Genomic DNA, 19,842 nt, shown 5'->3' with positions numbered 1-19,842 from the left:
CTGCGGAGGAACGCGTGAGCAAGACGGCTTTGGACACTCCTTGGCCCACACACTTCTTCCCACGTTGTGGCAGAATTGGCCCAGATGAGAGATGCACCTAGACGTCACACCCAGGATACATGACAAAAGGTGACGGATTCTCGCTCCAGTGCCGTCTCGGGCTCTGGAATCTTTTCCTCTGAACCAGGTGAGTGTCCTTAATGTGAGCAGTCTGGGTCGCTGAGGAGCTGAACTCTCCAGGCAGGGGGACCTGCAGCCAGCCGCAGCCTCGCGGTCAGTCTGCAAGCCAGTCCCTCAGTCCGGTGGAGCTTTCCATGACTTTACCAAGTCCAGCACATCCCCGTGTAACAGGCACTTGGCAGTCCAACTGAGCTTCCAGAAGTTTCCCCATCCACAAGGTCTAACATAAACACTTTGGGTTGGTTTAAAGTGCTCTATTTGCACATAAACTAGGGAACAAATCCCGCAGTGTTCATGGCAGGACAAGAGTGAACTGAGGGGAAAAGGCACAGACTCTTTTGCCAAAATGTGATGCATTTATCCTGCTGGTGGGATGTTGTTACCTGTCTGGCTACAGGGGAGAACGGGAGGCGTGCAAGCTCCGCAGGCAAAGTCCTGCCTTACATGAAGGAGCCGTGACATAAGCTGACCAAAGTGAACTGAGCGGGGGAGGTGTCTAGGGACAGCTGGTGAGCTGGGTGTCTGCTGGTGGAGAGCTGGTAATATTAGGAGGCTCTGTGCTCATTTCTGTACTAGGGTTGCAAGTAGAAGGAGAGCAAGACAGGTATTTCAAGAAATCCCCGCCCGAAGTGGCCAGAGACAGGCAGAGCTGCGTAGAGAAGGAGGCGGAATCCGGGGCAAGCCACTGAGCCCTGTTCCTCACCGTAGATGGAAATGCAGGGGGCGAACGTGACCCCTGTGATGTGATGAGTTCTAATGGAGGATTCAAGTCATCCGGGTGAAGAAAATTGGGTACGGATGTTCTAGGCAAAGGAAACAGATGCAAACGCAAAGAGGCGTGAAATAGCATGGGCTGTGACGAGAATGCTAAGCAATCGGGTAATTCTGTGCAAGGCCCGATGAGGAGTCTGGAGATGGGGCTGGAGCAACAGATAAGGGCTGGCCCACGGGTGGTTTTATGAGCTGCACAGACGCTGGGTGCCATTGGAACATTAGAGGGGAATGCTCGCCCCCTCCCCCGTTATCTCCATCTCCCATGAGACCATCCTGAAAACGAGGGAGGAAAACTTCCAACAGAATGGCTAGTGAGTTTCTCGTACTGGGATTTGAGTCCCGTGCTGGGTCATAATGTGACCAAGGTTGAGGAATAAGTCTACCACAGAGAAATATCAAACTTCCAGAGGCACCAACCACTACCAAGATTCTTCACTGGAGAAAGTGAGGAAGAAAGGTAAGGAGGAATGTGTGTGCAAACCTCTGTGCGTTATGAAAATGTGGGCTGTGGACTCTGCCAAACATATAAATCTGGACAGTAATTTTGTAATTTCTTTTCTGGAAGAAATAATTATAAATTGTGTATCCCTTAGCCTTATTAATATTTCCCAATATTCTACATAAAATTTAACTAAACTATTTTCTGCAAAGACTTATCTGCTTGGGCTGCAATGGGTCCTTAGACCCCATGCATCTTTTATCTGACGTGTAGAGGTGACATAAAAGGGGAAAGCAAAGACTTAAGATGTTTCACATTTTCCCAGCTCAGACCCGGTTGTTTGGGTCTAACCTGCCCGTCCCTTTCTAAGCATTTCTGTTGTTGTTGTGAGGACACAGCCCATGGGGGACCCTGGCTGAGCACACCCGAGTCTCAGGACGGGATTCCCGAGGGAGTCTTCCCTGCTGCATGATGTCACGCTACCCTTCAGACAACCCTCGGGGCTGCTCTGCAGCCTGGGGAGCACGGCGGGCCCTTTGGGAGCACTGGTGAGGTCTTGGGGAGCATTGGTGAAGTCTTGGGGAGCACTGGTGAGGTCTTGGGAGCACTGCTGAGGTCTTGGGAGCACAGGTGAGGTCTTAGGATCACTGGTGAGGTCTTGGGGGCACAAGTGAGGTCTTGGGAGTGCTAGTGAGGTCTTAGGGGCACAGGTAAGGCCTTGGGGAGCACTGGTGAGGTCTTGGGAGCATTGGTAAAGTCTTGGGGAGCACTGGTGAGATCTTGGGAGCACTGCTGAGGTCTTGATAGCACAGGTGAGGTCTTGGGGAGCACTGGTGAGGTCTTGGGAGCACAAGTGAGGTCTTGGGGAGCACAAATGAGCTCTTGGGGAGCACAGGTGAGGTCTTGGGGAGCACAGATGAGGTCTTGGGAGCACTGGTGAGGTCTTGGGAGCATTGGTGAGGTCTTGGGGAGCACAGGTGAGGCCTTGGGAGCACTAGTGAGGTCTTGGGGGCACAGATGAGGTCTTGGGAGCGCTGGTGAGGTCTTGGGGGCACAGGTAAGGTCTTGGGGAGCACTGGTGAGGTCTTGGGAGCATTGGTGAGGTCTTGGGGGCACAGGTGAGATCTTGGGAGCACTGGTGAGGTCTTGGGGACACAGGTAAGGTCTTGGGGAGCACTGGTAAGGTCTGGGAGCACTGGTGAGGTCTTGGGTGGCACAGGTGAGGTCTTGGGAGCCCAATGAGGTCTTGGGGAGCACTGGTGAGGTCTTGGGAGCACTAGTGAGGTCTTGGGGGCACAGGTGAGGTCTTGGGGAGCACTGGTGAGGTCTTGGGGGCACTGGTGAGGTCTTGGGGGCACAGATGAAGTCTTGGGAGTGCTGGTGAGGTCTTGGGGGCACTGGTGAGGTCTTGGGGAGCACTGGTGAGGTCTTGGGAGCACTAGTGAGGTCTTGGGGGCACAGGTGAGGTCTTGGGGAGCACAGGTGAGGCCTTGGGAGCACTGGTGAGGTCTTGGGGGCACAGGTGAGGTCTTGGGGAGCACAGGTGAGGCCTTGGGAGCACTGGTGAGGTCTTGGGGGCACAGATGAGGTCTTGGGAGCGCTGGTGAGGTCTTGGGGGCACAGGTAAGGTCTTGGGGAGCACTGGTGAGGTCTTGGGAGCATTGGTGAGGTCTTGGGGGCACAGGTGAGATCTTGGGAGCACTGGTGAGGTCTTGGGGACACAGGTAAGGTCTTGGGGAGCACTGGTAAGGTCTGGGAGCACTGGTAAGGTCTGGGAGCACTGGTGAGGTCTTGGGTGGCACAGGTGAGGTCTTGGGAGCCCAATGAGGTCTTGGGGAGCACTGGTGAGGTCTTGGGAGCACTAGTGAGGTCTTGGGGGCACAGGTGAGGTCTTGGGGAGCACTGGTGAGGTCTTGGGGGCACTGGTGAGGTCTTGGGAGCACTAGTGAGGTCTTGGGGGCACAGGTGAGATCTTGGGGAGCACTGGTGAGGTCTTGGGGAGCACTGGTGAGGTCTTGGGAGCACTAGTGAGGTCTTGGGGGCACTGGTGAGGTCTTGGGGAGCACTGGTGAGGTCTTGGGGAGCACTGGGGAGCACTTCTCTGCAGTTGGCATGGTGACATTCTTCAAGTTTTCAAGGTGTCGCTGTTTCAAAGCCCCTTGTGATGATGAAGTTACAGCCCTGATTAAAAGTGTAGTGTCCTTCCTAGGTTCTCAGCGAGCTTTTCTCGCCCTTCAGCTCCTAACTGCACTTACCCTCTGTCCACCTTGCTGGAGGTGGGGTCAGGGCAAGCACAGGCTCCGAGGATTTAATTCACCCCCCCAGTGAATCTGGTGAATCACCCCGTGGGTGGAAAATCCCTGATTGACAGACAACAGTCTTCAAGCACTTTCTCTTTCTCAGAGGGGGAAGCTTGCGCACATGTTTATGGCAGATCTAGGGAGGCGGGCTAAGGTGCTTAAGAAACCATCTTGCTGTTCAATATTCATAGGTGTCCAAAACCACAGAATGAAGTACATAGTGAAATGGGAGTGTAAGTGATTTCTTCTTACAGATGATTTTATCTTGACTTTCTCTTCTGCAAAAGGATCCCAGTATATTTATTTAAGTCCTACTAAGACTATTTCACCTCACTTTATGCATTAAAAACATGCAATTTGCTTTTAATTAATATACTGTTTTAAAAAGTATACTTCAGGAGTCTGGGAAGATGAGTAAAGTTCACTTCATGGGATCATTAATATCACATAGTATTATTCTGTATTCTCTAGTCTATGATTTCCAATAGATATGTTTTTTTTTCTGTGCATCCTTTCAGATACTAAGCAAAACCTTGCAAACATATTGCTAGATACACCAAGTTCAGTCAACAGATAATGGCAGAGGAAGACTTGCAAGATGGTTAAGAAGTTGGAAAGTATTTCACCCCAAACCGAAGTCTGGAGAAAACTTGCCTCTGAGTCAGGCCTCGTGGCTCTGATTTATTAAGACACCAATGTCAGAATGTGGTCCCCAAATATGTATAGGATTTCAAGAATGTTGGTAAACACCAGCATTTCAGCCACGATGTAGAAAATACAATGTTGGGAGAAAAAGGCTGATGGTAAGGAATCTAAAGCATTATCTCTCAGGACTTGCCCACACTCAGATTTTAGAAATGTCATTTCTAAGCTGTCCTTTCCTTCCATAGTCCAGAGCTGGCAAATAACCTGGAGCAAAGAGAAGAGGTTAGCAAAGCCGTGCGTGAGAGTTAAGGCCGGAGATGGATTTGGCTATTGTAGGCGAGAGAGAGACGCGTTTGCTTTAAACGATTGTAAGTCAATTCCCATTTGTAATGTGAAAGTTTGGGCTTTTCCTAGACATGGCAGATACGCTGTGTAGACGTGTGTGTGTGTGTGTGTGTGTGTGTGCGTGTGTGTGTGTGTGTGTGTGTGTGTGTGTGTGTAAATTCCAGGGTGTCATCCAAAGAGGTGTCGGTGGCAGTTACACGCTCATCGGAATCTCTGTTCGCTTCATTCAGGCAATTCAAATCTGATGCCGTAGTATTTATTCCCCGGCAAACGTTTTGCATCGCTCTTGGGTTCTCTAAGGAGCGATGAGTTCAGCACCGCCAGGCACACATTTTCCCCGGCTGGGAAGCAAGCATGACTGATGCACGTATTGGATGTTAAGGCTAATCTTATTACTCTTCGCTAAATCTCATTGCCTCCCTGCTTTGGAAGGCAGTCCTTAGGTGATGGCATGGGAATCCGAACATCCTGTAGCACGGGAAGCAGTTTTGCAGTGGTCAACATCCACTTTTTGTGTTTGCTGTTATAGCGAAGCAGTTTAAGGTGGAACTTCACACTCAGCACGAGTGACCAGTACCGTGTCCCAGTCCCTTTGCACATGCTACACAGCTGCAGACTACCTTGGACTCTGAGGGACAAATTTACCCATTCCACCTTCTCAATGAAGAAAACATTTTCCTTTCGCAGACCACAATGTTTTGCGGAGTAATAGTAAGACCATCAAGATAAGTTTAGACATGCACTTTCATATTGTAATCCATTGGGTTTACAAAATAACAGGTATATCATCTGGAAAGCCAGATTCATAGAATTTTGAAATTCAATATTGATCGTTAAATGGGTTCCATCTTCAAACTTCAAATTAGGAAGGCCACTGAAAGCAAACCTCAACATGATTAGTTGAAGACCACAGGACTGAAAGCTGACAGGAGAGCTTCACTTTCTAACAAACACGAGGAATAAATTTGTAGAAAAACTGAGATTCCTTTTGGGAGGTATCATCCTACATCCTGATGGTCTGATAGCACCCAAGCCCTTCCCAAAGCTCTGCTCTCCATGAACCCCCGACATACACATAACTGTTTAAAACCATATTGCTCCAGCAATATGTTACAACCTTGGTGATGGGTCAACACTTTTGGGTTTGAGGATTTGCCTTCTGTCCTCATTTCACTCTGTAATGTTATCTTCTACCTTGACCAAACCTACCAAGCATGTATGTGTCCAATCCATGCCCAGGACTGCTTTGCCTAGCAGAATAGCCTTGGCAGCAGTGGGTCAGACTTTGGTGGGGTGACTCAAGCCTGTCACCCCAGCTCAGGAGGCTGGGATTGCAGAAAATATGAATAAGGGTGGAAAAATTAAGATCTACCTCAAAACTAGCCAGAGAGAAGGGCTCTGAGGTGTCGCTCAGGACAGACGGTCCGAGACCGTGGCGTCCTGACCTGTCCTGGATGAACCAAGCTCAGGGAGGTCAAACTTCTGCACTGGGTGACCCCAGCTGGCGGAAGCTCTTACGAGCTTTCAAAATAACTCTATTCATTTTAGGTTGAAAAACTTAACAAGTACTTGTAATTTGGAGATAATTTAAAACTGGGGGTGTGGTGGGGGGCAGAGGAAACCATAGTAGTCTATGGAAGTTCTCTCCTGTCAGCATGGATGAAATGAAATTCATAAGGGAAAGACTGAACCTGTCAGTCCCAAATCTGATTCCATCCAAGCACGTTGGCTGGGTGTCCCTGGGGTGTTCAGACTGAAAGACAACACTGAGAGCGTCTGCACCCTTCTCTGCTCTGGGCGTGAGGGAAGCCGGCATGGGGTGGGCTGGCTCATGGGCCAGGCCCGGGGCTTCTGAGGAGCCAGGCCCGGGGACCCCGATACGCCAGGCCCGGAGGCCTTGAGAACAGCCAGGGAGCCCCTGCCAGCAGAGCCACTGGTGAAACACAAACACTGACGGCTGCCCGCTGGCCACGCGCCTTCCGGCACAGGGTGAAGCCTTGGGAAAACGCACACCTTGGGCCCTTCATTATTTTCTCCAGCAGAGTCTAGACAGAGGTGTGTGTTAATTCTCTCTCCTCTTCACCGCCATCGTCATCTCCCAGCAGTGTTTCCAGGGATCACTTGCACAAGACAAAAAGGAAAAGCCCACCTCACCTTTCCCTGAACATTTTTCTTAGGGTGAAGCAGGCCAGTGGGGAGCGGGAGCAGGGGCGCTCGGTGTGGCCCGGGCTCTGGTGTGGAGAGAGCCTGGCTCTGGGGCCCGGCAGAGACCAGGGCGTCAGGAAGGACGGCGCTGGAGTCCACACAGAGGAACTACACGATCCCATTCTCCCCTGCGTGGGCCCTGGTTCAGTTCAGACCTCGGCTCACCCTGGCGTACCACCCGACGTGCTCCTCCGGAGTGTGTCGCCGGAATCCTCCTGCCACAGATGAGGAAGGCATGCCTTCTTCCACGCGGGCCTGAATCACCCCAGACAGAGTTCCCCAGGCCTTTCCACTTCTTTTCAAACGGTACAATAGATGCCATGCTTTCTAGTGGCTGAGAAAAATCCCATTGTGCATAGACAGAACATGTTCTGGTTTTGTTTTATCCACTGGCCCATGGCGGGCAACCGGCCAGTCCCTTACCTTGGCTCTGGTGACCAGTGCTGCAATAAGCGTGATTTTTAGATTAGTATTCATCAAGCTATACGAGCTACAAGTGGAATATTTTAAAGGTTGACTTGGCATATAAACACTATATGTAGCTAATGGGTGTATCTGTTTGAATTCATATTTTTGAAGTTTGACACACAGGTGAAACATAATACTTATGGAAATATAAATATTGAAAATATGTATAACCCCGAAATGATTCCATGACTGACATAGTGCTCGGGGCTTGTCTTTAATCTCTTCTGAGATATTTCAATTTTTTTATTAAGATTGTTCAGTCTTATATTTACTTTGTGAAGCATCCGAAGACAAATCACAGGAGGTCGTTATTGGAAATTGTGTAAGAATATTAGTAGTTAGATATGTTTATTTAAAAAAGAAATGAGGGGCCAGGAGTGTGGCCTAGTGGTAGAGTGCTTGCCTAGCATGAATGAAGCCCTGGGTTCAACTTCTCAGTACCATGTATATAGAAAAAGCTGGAAGTGGTGCTGTGACTCAAGTGGTAGAGCGCTAGCCTTGAGCAAAAGAAGCGCAGGGACAGTGACCAGCTCAAGCTCCAGGACTGGCAATATGCATATATATATATATATATTTAATAAAATAAATGAAGAAAAGAAACCGAAGGCCAGAATTCTGGTTTAAAAACTGAGCACTTAGCTATCAAGACTGGCAAAGCCCTTGAACTTTTAGAAGTCTCTCCATAATATAAAAGATTGAACATGTTCTTGGCTTATCCTAATTATATAAAAAAAGTGAAGCAAAAATAAGATGTGTGGTAATTATGAAAACATGAGGATTCTGCATTTGAGGTCAGAAAATTGAGCATTTAATTTTAAAAAGGGGCTTCATTGCAAATTTCTCTGGAAAACACTTCATTAGAAAACCCAACAAATAACTTAATGGTTCTTGTGGAATGGTTTAATGCGAGTGTGAACCTTGGCTCGGGTCAGTTTCTGAATTCATGGCTTGTACACTTGACTGGAGTCCCTCACATCCCTCCCTTTATTATTAATGGATGTGGAACCATCTGAAATATGCTTCACCTTCTTAGCTTGGCTCGCTGTTCTCTAGAGCGGAGGACTGCTGGTAAGTCCACCTTATCCCGTGAGCACAAATCCCCTGAGCCGCAGAGCTGAAATCTCATAGATGCCTGAGACTGAGTCTTCTTACAATAATTTATAGTAGGAATGGAGGTGAATGGCGAATTCTATCAAGTTTATATTGGTACTGACTTAGTATTTGATGAGGTATGGAAAATTCACTTTATGAGTATCTTTCTAGTTGTAAAATAAGCTATGTGGTTGGCATGCGAAATCAAATGTATGCAGAAGTGGCGCTGTGGCTCAAGTGGTAGAGGATTAGCCATGAGCACAAAGAGGCTCAGAGACAGTGCCCAGGCCCTGGGTTCAAGCCCCACAACTTAAAAAAAGCATCGTGTAATCTGTGGACAAGAAGGCTTTCTTTGTGATGACCACAGTCAAATGTAGAAATGTAATAAGCAGAAGATTTGTATTTTCCATGAACTTTATAATTACTGCCTCCCATTCCAGTAATTCTTTTTTTTTGCCAGTCCTGGGCTTGAACTCAGGGCCTGAGCACTGTCCTTGGGCTTTCCCAAGGCTAGAGCTCTGCCACTTGAGCCCCAGAACCACTTCTGGCTTTTTCTGTGTATGTGGTCCTGAGGAATCGAACCTAGGGCTTTGTGCATGTTAGGCAAGCACTCTACCACTAGGCCACTGGGATCCCAGCCCCACATGCAGTAGTTCTATGTCAAAGACTGAAATGGGGATCGACTTGCCTTAGATCCTGTCATTGAAATAAAACTAAAATTTCAGCTAGGCTTCGAGCACACAGGCTGGGGGATGGCATTGATGCTTTGGCTGGCACTGTGACAAGAGGGTCAAAACAATAGGTAGAAAATTACTGCTGACAGCATGGGAGAAGTAGGGAGGATTGTAGAGTGACAGAACAGGCTGAAATCATGACATTTGTTCCTAAACACATCAAACGTTTCGGCAATTTCCTGCACAGTACACTATTGTAGCAAAGCTTTTCTGTCATGGGAAGATGAGACAGAGTGACCCATTCCGTTTCTTTTAATACTAAAATAACACAACGGAGGTTTTTTTTTCCGCCCTAACTTCTAAGAGTGTATATTATCAAAGTAGACACCCAATAATCTATTGTTAAAATGTGAAAATAGCACAGGAGCCTGTTAAAAATCTGCTCAAGTTTCAGGTGTTGCGAGATGGAGTTTGTCATCTCTATGATCCTCGAACAAAGTGTGCATTCACGATCCGGCCAAGCGTCCTGGGTCTCACAGACCGCCTGGCATCTCCCTGCTCTTTCCTGACCGTGATTTGTGGCGGGGTTTGAGAGCTGTGCTGGGTGAAGCTTTGAGCAGCGCTGCATTGGCGGGCGCTTACTGAAGTGTTGCATCTTAAGGGACGGCGCAGGCCTGCACGCACCGTGAAGCCTGCAGTGAGGAGCGCAGCACGCGTGTCTTCCCTGCCCTGCTGGCGCGCTGACCTGGCCGTCACGGAGTCTCGCAGGGCTGCTGGCCCCGCGGCTAGGGCACCAGGCGTGCGTCCACGGCCTCTGCTGGACTCTGCACTTGGTCTCCCGAGCCAGGCTCAGCCTGCGCGTGTCCTCATTTGGGCCTCGGGGCCTTCGGGTTCCATCTGCAGTGGAATGCAGACGCGAGCGTCTCTAAGCAGCTCTGGATGGCCCTGGTCACGAGTCTTGCCTCAGTGATCGCACCAGACTTGCACGTCCTGCACCCACGGGAGAAGTGTTGACGCAAATGGTATTTGTGTGGAAGCGCTATTTACCAGAGTCCCCGGCTAGCAGAAGACCGGCTAGCCAGCAGGCAGCCGTCCACGCTCTTGTTCATCTGTGCCCGAGGCTCTGAGCTCCAGGTCTGGGCGTGAGGCTGCTTCTGGCATGGCGCTCAGAAAGGAGGCTCAACTGCTACCAGGACTCACAAATGAAAATTGGGCTTTTACCTGGCTCATCTTTTTGTCAGTCGTGCAGCTTGAGCCCGGGGCCCGCGCACTGTCTCCGGGCTCTGCCAGTTTCAGCCACAGGTCCACTTCCAGGCTTCTGGTAGTTAATTGGAGATAATGCTCTCACCAACTTTACTGCCCAGCCTGACCTTGAACCACGATCTCCAGATCACAGCCTCCTGAGTACCAGAGTGACACGTGTGAGCCACTAGCACCTGGCTGCTCATCGTTGTTTAAATTAGAAACATGTTTTCCAGTTCATTCTTAATCATTTTCTGCACCATGTTGACACAATTTTAAGGTAAACCACGCAGTGCTTCTCAAACCCTTTCTCAAATCCCTGGAGCTTGCTTTAAGCCAGTATATCTCTCTATACATTATTGACATGCTTCAGGGTATGTGTTCTAGTTCCTTAGGTTATCTGAATATTAAAGAGTCCAATATCAAAAGAAGTTCTTATCAGGCCATTTGGAAGGTTTAATGTCCAGGAAAATTATTTAGGAAAAGCTTAAATAGGACCACATTGCACAGAACCATAAATAATTCAATGTTGCATGAAACCATTCTCCCACAAAATAGTGTTTGGCTTCCTTTCAAAATGGAAACCTTCAGAACTCTGGACATAACCTCTCCCACCCTAATAATAAACTCTAGTTGCCACGAGAGATACTACACATGTTCCATTTGCTAAGTGGTTGCAAGGGTAGGAAAAAGGCAGTGCGTAATTTACTGACTACAAATGTATTGAGCACAGTTCCTGGCATTGGTCCTCATTCTGCTCATGTCGTCAGGGCTAGCAGTGCCCTTTTCCGCCTCCGAGTGACAAGTGTCGGGTGGGGTGAAGCCGCTCGTGGGGGGACAGAACGAGCCAGCGGCCGCAGTGTCCCCGGCTGCTGCAGCTCGGATCTCACTGGATATTTTGGAACCAACAGTGGGTTACCATGAACGTTTTTCTCGTCGTGGTTAAAATGCGTATTACAGCTTAGAAGCTGAGTGTGACAATTCAATTCGAATCATATAATTATTAACATATGAAGGAAATCATTGCTGTTCACATAATGTGCTCTGGTTCCTGACATTTATTAGCACTCGAGGGATAACATGAGCTCATTAGTCAGGATGCCATTTCCAGGGCACCAGCGAGGCCAAAGACCCCAGCCCAGGACCCCCAAAGGACACCAGTGCAGAGCAAGACAGCTAGCGATGCCCCCGGGATGGACTTCTGCCACTCACCTTCCATGGCAGCCTCCTGCCTCAGCACCAAACGATCCGTAAAGACTCCCAGGAAAGAGAAAGTGGTAAGAGATCCAAGCTCAGGGTTCTGGCAGTTCTGTGTAACAACAAGAAACCAACAGTCGACTTGATAGAAAACAAAAGACCTAACAGGCTGATTCTGTCATCTATCTGGTTATTTGTGGAGTGGATTTCATGAAGCTTTCACAAATAGATTTGATTCTTCCTGTCTCCTTCTATTTTAGTTATCACTATCTGATAAGCGTTAATTCTAAAACCAAAATTTTAAAGAACACCAGCATTGTCTGAGGAGCTTGCTGGAGGAATTTTATTTTATTTTATTTATTTATTTATTTATTTTTGCTGGAGGAATTTTAAACACCAGGAAACAGCTCCATAGTGGGGCGTTTCTTAGGCCTGACTCACTTTCAGAAAAGTACTTCTTGTAAAATCATTTTCAACGGGTGTGGGAAGAAGGGAGACTTCCGTGGTTACCATCTTGTCATTCTATCACCTATCTCTATCTATCTCTCAATTTATCTATCATCTGTTTCTAGCCATGTATCCATCAGCAGATCTGTCTATATCATCCACCAGCTACCTATTCTCTATCCTTCCCATTGATCTTCTATCTATCTATCTATCACCTCTCCATCCATCTATCATCTATCTACCATCTGTCTGTCTGTCTGTCTACCTACCTATCTAGAGCTCCCCCATGTCTGGTTTCAGGTCATTATGAGGCCTCGTTGATGTGATGCTCTCACTCACCAGAATCAATGGCGCCAACTCAGGGCTCTGGGCCGGGGTTGATAGACGACTGTCCCTGCGAGCGAGGCTGGCGCTGGCTCTCCCTGGCAGGACCTCCCCGTCTTCATCCCGTGTGTTCTCACTCCCACCTGAGCTCTGGGCGTCACATTTCACATGGCCAGGACGAAGCCCGTCGTCTCCTTCCGTGCTTTAGCTCTTTGTGCACCGTCTTCAGTGGAGCGGATGTGTCCTAACCCACTTCACTGGACGTATTTTGTATACAAACGATTTTTTTAATTCGGCAGATCTCTTCTGACAGAAGCATTTAGCCTGCGCTGTAACTAAAAACACAACAATACCAATAGCTGCCTCACCAGCCTCCTGTCTTTGTCCAGGTGCGACTAGTTACAGCAGTTTGCATGTAATTCACTTTCAGGCCTGTTCGCTGAGTGTGAATATTACTGAGTCAAATGGGCAATTAATGGTCTTTGCATAGTCACTTATTACCACGCATCCCATGGCTCCCGTCTCCGTGTGTCTCCCTGGGTCCACGGGGGACGAATCTGGACAGCTGCAGCCCTTTGTGCCATGCTCTTGTGTTCTAATGGAGCCAAGTGAAATTTAACAAAAAATATTTTCCTAGCAGAGAGTTGGAATTACTGAGGAAGAAGTCCTGATTTCCTGATGCATTGTCTTCAGAGATCTCAGATGGGCTGATGTGAGCCCTAACGTGAGGGGACATTTGCTAGTATCTGATAAAAAGTCCCCTGTATTAGATAAAGATAAGCTTCAGCAACACTAACAAACTATAATAATACTAGTAACTACTCAGTGATGGCCGTCGATTTACTAGGTGACAGAGATCAGTTGAGATCAGTTGTTAAAAGCGTACAGGTTTTGGTGTCTCTCCGCCCTTGCTCATTCCCTCCATGTTGAGGCATGTCTTTAGGCAGCTCTGAGGGACGGGTGCCAGCAGACAGGCTCCTCCATGTCCAAAGTGGAGAGGAGTTAAACAACTCACAGCTGCACGGGCTGCAAGGGCAGAACACGATTTAACTCCAAGAGGTATTTTTAGTGTATCTGTTTTCATTCAAGGCGAGTAAGCGTTATAAAAGCAGCAAGGTGATTTAATAACTACGTCTTTTCTCCTTTAGAAAACGGTATTTTAGGAGACCTTGTTCACTTCCTCCAGGTCTTCCAGGGAGACTCTTTGTGAGTGCTAGTGAGGCGTTGGTCGATTTTCTTTCTGTGAGAATTTAGTTACCACTTTCCTGCTTTAAATTTTCTTTTCTTTTTTTTAGTAGCTTGAGATTATTACAGGCTGTGGTTTTTCTTCAATAGGAATTGTTTGAGGTTTGTAGCACACTTACTGAGTCAGTGGGTACATACCACAGATTAATCAGTTTGCAAGATTCTTGGGTAAATATATCTCCTGACTACTACTTTCTAAATATTACTTCTCATCAACAATCCTTTCCTATTATTCTCTGATATTCTTCATGATAATATATAGAGATATATGTTCTCTTGAATTGTTTTTAATTTTCTGAAAAAAATTTCACCAATTTCTCAGTAGATTGTGGTCATATGCTATTGCTTTCTTGAATGATCATAGATATTTTTTATTGAGCAAGTGACATTTTGCATGAAAACATTGCCAGAATTATTTGATAGTCCAGTTTAATGGTATCTTCCTTTGAAAAGACCTTGCTTTTTCTTTGCAGGCAGGGAGTTTAAGGACAAACAAAGCAGGCTCCATTTAGCCAGTCAAAGCATTTGACCTTGGGCTTCTTGCTGCAGGACAGTTCAAGTGCAAGTGCATGCCTAAAGTCCAGGTTGTCAACCTACTGCGGAGGCAGCCAACTGTTGCCATTCTCTTTTCAGTCAGACACACCGCTTTCCATCTGATGTCAGGGAGACTCAGGTCTTCCCTCTGTCCTCTCTCCCAGTCCTCACCAGGGGCGCTCCCTGTCGGTGGGGCACTAGAGAAGCAGCGCTCTGCCCTCTTTCCTGGGGCTGTCCTCCAGGGCCTGGGCCCTTTCTGTTCTGCTGCCCTGGAGCTGCCATGTCCTGAGGACACCGTGACATGCTTCTTGTCGCTGGAGGTGTGCTATTCGTTCTGCGGCGAGCTTATGTTCCATGACCAGAAATAGAAATTATTCTGTGCAGCCAAACAGATGTCTGGTAAATTGGGGGAAGAGACATTTGGAGTTGCGGAGCCTCTGAAGTGCTTCCCAGCCAGGAATCTTGGTCAAAGCACCAGGTTCTGGGCTAAGGAATGTCCTTCTCATATCCTATGGCTGATGTTAGCCCTTCAACTGCTTTTAATCCCACCTCTGTTCTGAGGAAACTCAACCATGGGTACAGAAATGAAATGTCTTTCCTGTAAACACAGCACAAGTGTCCGTGCGGGATGTCCACACAGGAATAATTAACGGGAGCTAATTGCTTCTCCCCCCCCACTTCCTCTTTCCCTCCCCCTTTCCTTCCTCTCTCCCCCCTCCTAATCTCTCCCCTTCTTCCCCCTTCCTGATCTCCTCTCTCCTCCCTCTCCCCTGGTGCTCCCCTGTCTCCCTCCCTTTGAAAGCATATAAAGCTCAATAGGAAATATACTTTCAGAGGAATGCACATTTTTCATTCCAGAAGGTGTGACTTGAAACTTCCATTCTGCTTCACAGAGCTCACAGCTGAGTGGCTGGCAGGGGAGAGTGGTTTTCAGGTCTTCGACTGACACTGTGTGGGGAAGACTGGAACTACAGCATTTTCAATATGTTTCCTAAGGAAATACCGTTTTAGAGATGTATCCTGTAATATATAACAGTCAAAAATGGTTATCCCATATATCTTTGACATGCATATATTCATAGATATTCAAACTAATTCAACCTCAACCTTAACTCTAAGTAGTACCTTAGCATCTATAAGTTTATTATCCTTACATCACAAATACTTTTACTTTGCAAATGACTAAAATTTCTGTGAAAAATTACAAGGCTGCTGTCTTTGGTATCCATTAATATCTTAGAATGTTGAGTTTTTAAAAAAAAACAAACCCTTGTGCTTCATGTCACTGTTTTAGGTTTTACTTCAGTACGCTAGATTTGACAGAGCTCGTCTGCTCTGTGTGGCGGACTTTTGAGGACGACAGAAGGGCCAGTGGGAAGGAGGACGTATGTAATTTAGATTAGCCTTGCAGAAGACTTCATGGCGGGCTCTTGACATTCTAAACCCAGACCTGCCGTATTATACAGAGAGCCTGCTACTGGGTTGATACCCGGGGTAAATGAGATGAGTATCCTAAGAAATCCATGCCATCCTGAGTCTACTTAGTCAGAAATGGAGACAGAACCTCTACCAACAGACAGAGCGGTTCAGAGCAGTGGGCTGCTGCCCCGCAGTGAGAAGAAGGAAGCTCCTGTCCTGTGTGAGCACACGGGAAAGAGCTCAGGTCTGGAACCTGCAAACGATGAGCTGGCTGTCACTGGACACACGAGGCCGCCACCAGGGCCAAAGGGGAGAAGAGAGCAAAGCACAGACAACGGGGGTGAATACCTCACGTGTGTGTGTGTGCGTGTGTGTGTGCTGCCACTGCACCAGCCGTCTCCCAACCTCTGCTGCTTTCCAAATGGATAGTTTTTATTCACCAGATAGTGGTCTCTCCTCCACCCCCCCACACTCCCATCAGAAAAGAAATGGGGAGACGAGGGAGAGAGCGCAAAAGGTCAGTCTGGTAGAGCATACTGCATCGGTCATGTCACATTGAAATCCTTCTACAATTAATTTATGCTGAGTAGTTTTATAGTTTTAAAAAGTGTTTTTCCTGCGTTTGGTGTGGCATGCTTATAATCCCCTAACTGTGGAGCTGAACAGGAGAATGAATGATTTTAGAAGCCCCAGAAGCCAGCCTTGACTGTATGTTAGTTTGTGCTGAGACAGATAGAGAGAAGCTGTTTCAAAAAAATCACCCAGCCAATCAACCAACCAAACCAAACAAACGGAAACCTTCCTCCTCTCCCTCTGGTTCTGAGTCCCCGTGACAGATGGAAATGCAGTCATGAAATAGTTGTCCTTTTGCGTTTGGCTCATTTTCCCCAGCATAATGTCTGTCTTCCATTTTAACATTATAGAGATCAAATATATTCATAAGGCAGTAAACTTAACCTGACATATTTGGTTCAGATTTTTAGAGGTGTGGTAATACAGTAATAGCTCATAATTTGATGTTATATCTTATTGTCGATTACTACCTGACATTTCAGGGACCATGCGTCCATTAAATAATCCTAGCCGGGCCTCCGATGGTGTTTGCATCAAGTCAGCTTTGGTGCTGTAGTGCATAAACACTGGGTTACTTTGAATGTCTCCAGGTGAATGATTGGTTTGAGAATTCGTCTTTGTCCATATGTGTTTTGACAGATACTAACACCAAAGTCGATGTGAAACTAATAATAGCCAACACGCCCTTTGGAGAATGATAAATTCACGTTTATCATCCCTGTGAACGGCCGTTTGACGTGCCCGTGCCGTAACCAGTTCCACGATCAGGTCGTTTCCTGAATATTTTTTTACTAACGTACTTTTTTAGTGGTCACCTTGTCAGGCTGGCCTGTGGATTTTCACAAGCAGCTTGGACAAAAGAAGGACCCGCTCTGTATACCCTGCTGTATAGAGAAAGAGAGGCCGGTGTGGGGGAGTGAGAGACATGGATTTTGGGAAGTGGAAGACATGGATTTTTGCCTTCTTGTCACTGCTGCCCTTTGGATCTCTCTCTGAGTAAAAATCCATGCCTGAGGTGGCACTGCATTGACTCTGCTTCCTCACCTGCTCCATCTCTCTCTCCTTCTGTGCTCAGTCTTTCCTCTCGGATTCCTAGTTCATGGAGAATCAGGCTTCTAAGAGGAGGCTTCACTGCAGATCAGCACAGCTATGACGTTTGTGGCCTTCACAGCAGTGGCCTCAAGTGCCGTGGCCCAGCCCAGGTCTCAGACTATACCCCAGCTGCCCCGGCGACTGGACATGGAGAAGGGAGAGCAGCAGTTGACTGTCACATCCACGGGAGCACATTTCACCCAGAGCCCTCAGATTTCACCCAAAAGAAAGGACACAAGTAAAGGCCGCTTCACTCAAAGGGAAGAGCGTGGAAATCGGGTAGAAGCCTCCTATAGATATCAGAATAGGCAGAACACAACAACTATGACCCGTCTACCATCATGCAGTCCGCCATAAAGCACGAAGTGTTCTACATTCTCCAATATGCCCAATTATATCCTTCATAGATTTCCCCTTTCCTCCTTTCTTGCCTTGCTAGGAGTCTAAGGGAAAGACTTAAACTGCAACACAACAACATAATTCTAATAATCGGACACACATATGACCAAAAATGTGCAACTTGGCTGCTAAGAAGGCGGTAAGGCAAGAAGGCTTTGCTGACGGAGAGGGAGGGGCAGAGTGAAGCCCCAGGGCTGGGCCCTGCAGCCCCCAGGCTCCTCCCGAGGGGAGGCCTCCGGGAGGGAGGGTCCCAGCCGGTGGAGGGGGAGGGTGGCACCAGCTGCACAGATGAGGCTGGCGTCCTGATCCAGGGAAGCCAAGATTAGAAGCCTGGGTAGAACTGGGCTCGTCCAGCAGCTGGGCGCATGCCGTCAGGGGTTGGAGCCTCTGCTTGTCACACACCCTCCAGTGGAGCTCCCGCCTCCCAGAGCAGCCTGGCCAGAGCCCAAGGTTGCTGCTGACGGGATTTGTGACGATGAAGTGGTGCTGCACCAAGGCGAGACACCCTTTCCAGTGTCATGAGCATCCCTGCCGAGGCACAAAGGCCTGCGACCCCAGAGACGGACGGGGCATGGCCGCTCCGAGCTGCAGGGCTCGCCGAGAGGCCAGGAAGCCCCAGGGGCTGGGAGAGGAAGAAGCCAAGGCTGGGACGTAAGCCTGGCCCACAGCTGGGGCAGGGCTGTGAGACTGTGCCTGTGATTTGTTAAGGTATTGACTTTACCATACATTTTCTGATCCGCACAAGTAAACAATGAAGCATGGGGTAACAGGGAGTTAGGTATGGAGTGCTTAGTTTCGGATTTCTAAGAAGACATTGAGAACTAGTAAGCAGACATGAAATGGGAACAGATGTCAACTCAGCATGAACAGGGACTTGCCAGCAGCTAAAGTGATCATGAAAGGAGCTCAAGGACTTCTGAAAGTCGTATATTCTCTGGTGTATTAAATCCGTGATTCGGCAGAGGTGGTCATTCATGCATCAGATGATAGGTTGTGTGGAATAATTTCCAGTGGAACAATCATTACAGACCCTAGCACCATCTCCATTGCCTGCATCAACCAAGAGCGCGGGACACGGCAAAGGAGGGAGATGGCCTTGGACTACGACCCTAGTATTCATTAGCTAATTTTCTCCCATCGATTAGAGAGTGTATTCACAGAATTCACTTCCCGTGTTGCTCCCGGGAGTTGTGAGTGAGCAGAGCAGGCTAAGGCAAGCGTGGGCACTGAACCGTTGGTTGAACACACACCTGCCTGAATACTGGTTGGGTGCCATGTGCTGGTGTGACCCGCCCTGGACAAATGGTATGTCATTGTCTGAAGAAATGGTGCTTCACTTGCAGTCACCGGGTACGGGTTTCTTGGACAATTACATACCAGTGACTTTGGGGACTCAAACTCAAATAAAACCAACACAGCCCCGGAGACTGAGGGAGGAAGGTCTAGCCGGGTGAGCGTGGCATTTCCGCAGCGTCCCCCAGGCTGGGGACAGGGGCCCAGGGCCTCGGCGCAGCTGGGCGGGGTGGTCAGGCAGAGGAAGCAGCTGGCCCGTGGTCCCCGCTGGGCGGACAGCGTGTTCCTTTGCTTACCGTGCCTTCCTCCCTCTCTCGAGCCAGTGTGCCTGGCGGTGTGGAAGAACCAGCACATGAGGACGGTCACCAACTACTTCATCGTCAACTTGTCCCTGGCCGACGTCATGGTGACCGTCACCTGCCTTCCGGCCACGCTGGTGGTGGACATCACCGAGACCTGGTTCTTCGGGCAGTCCCTCTGCAAAGTGATCCCTTACCTGCAGGTGAGGCCTTCGCGTTCCCCCGCGTGCTCCCTTCCACCCGAGCCCGGCGCCTGGGGGACGAGGCGGGGTCAGTCAGGAAGCAGGTGGAGTCGCCCGCCTCTGTCACATTTTCCTGCAGGAACAGGTTACTGCCTGGGCTCAGGTAAAGCTGCAGACCGGCGCATCTCCCCACGATGTTGTGTACGCACGGGAAGGCTCGGCGGTTGAGTCCCCCGTTGCTCCGTGTGATTCGTGACCAGGTGAAGGACTTAGGCTCTCTTGGTACAAGGATCTCGGTACAAACAGAGGATCCCAGCTTGGCTTTCTGTTGCCATTCTGAGGGGGTTTGAGGTTTGCCTCAAACTGACGTTGCCATCAGTTCTACATCAACCTGTTCTGAAACTCCTTTCCACCCAGAGCCGGGCACAGGCACAGACACTTGGCACTGCGCCTCCTGGTAAAGAGGACTGGTTT

At 48.6% G+C, this 19,842-nt stretch overlaps 1 protein-coding gene across 1 annotated transcript in view; it reads left to right on the top strand.

The window, feature by feature from the left end:
* The window catches only part of Hcrtr2 (hypocretin receptor 2), a 57,337-nt gene that overhangs the window by 24,665 nt on the left and 12,830 nt on the right, over positions 1-19,842 (top strand). The window contains exon 4 of the mRNA XM_090356505.1: positions 19,211-19,389. Coding sequence (XP_090212631.1) covers positions 19,211-19,389 — 179 coding nt within the window. The remainder of the gene's footprint in view (positions 1-19,210; positions 19,390-19,842) is intronic.

Source organism: Megascapheus bottae, chromosome 22 (genome assembly GCF_031878675.1).
Source record: "Megascapheus bottae isolate mThoBot1 chromosome 22, mThoBot2.hap1, whole genome shotgun sequence".
Classification (NCBI taxonomy): Eukaryota; Metazoa; Chordata; class Mammalia; order Rodentia; family Geomyidae; genus Megascapheus; species Megascapheus bottae.
Note: the sequence above shows the minus strand (reverse complement) of the source record. Positions and strands in the feature narration are given on the sequence as shown.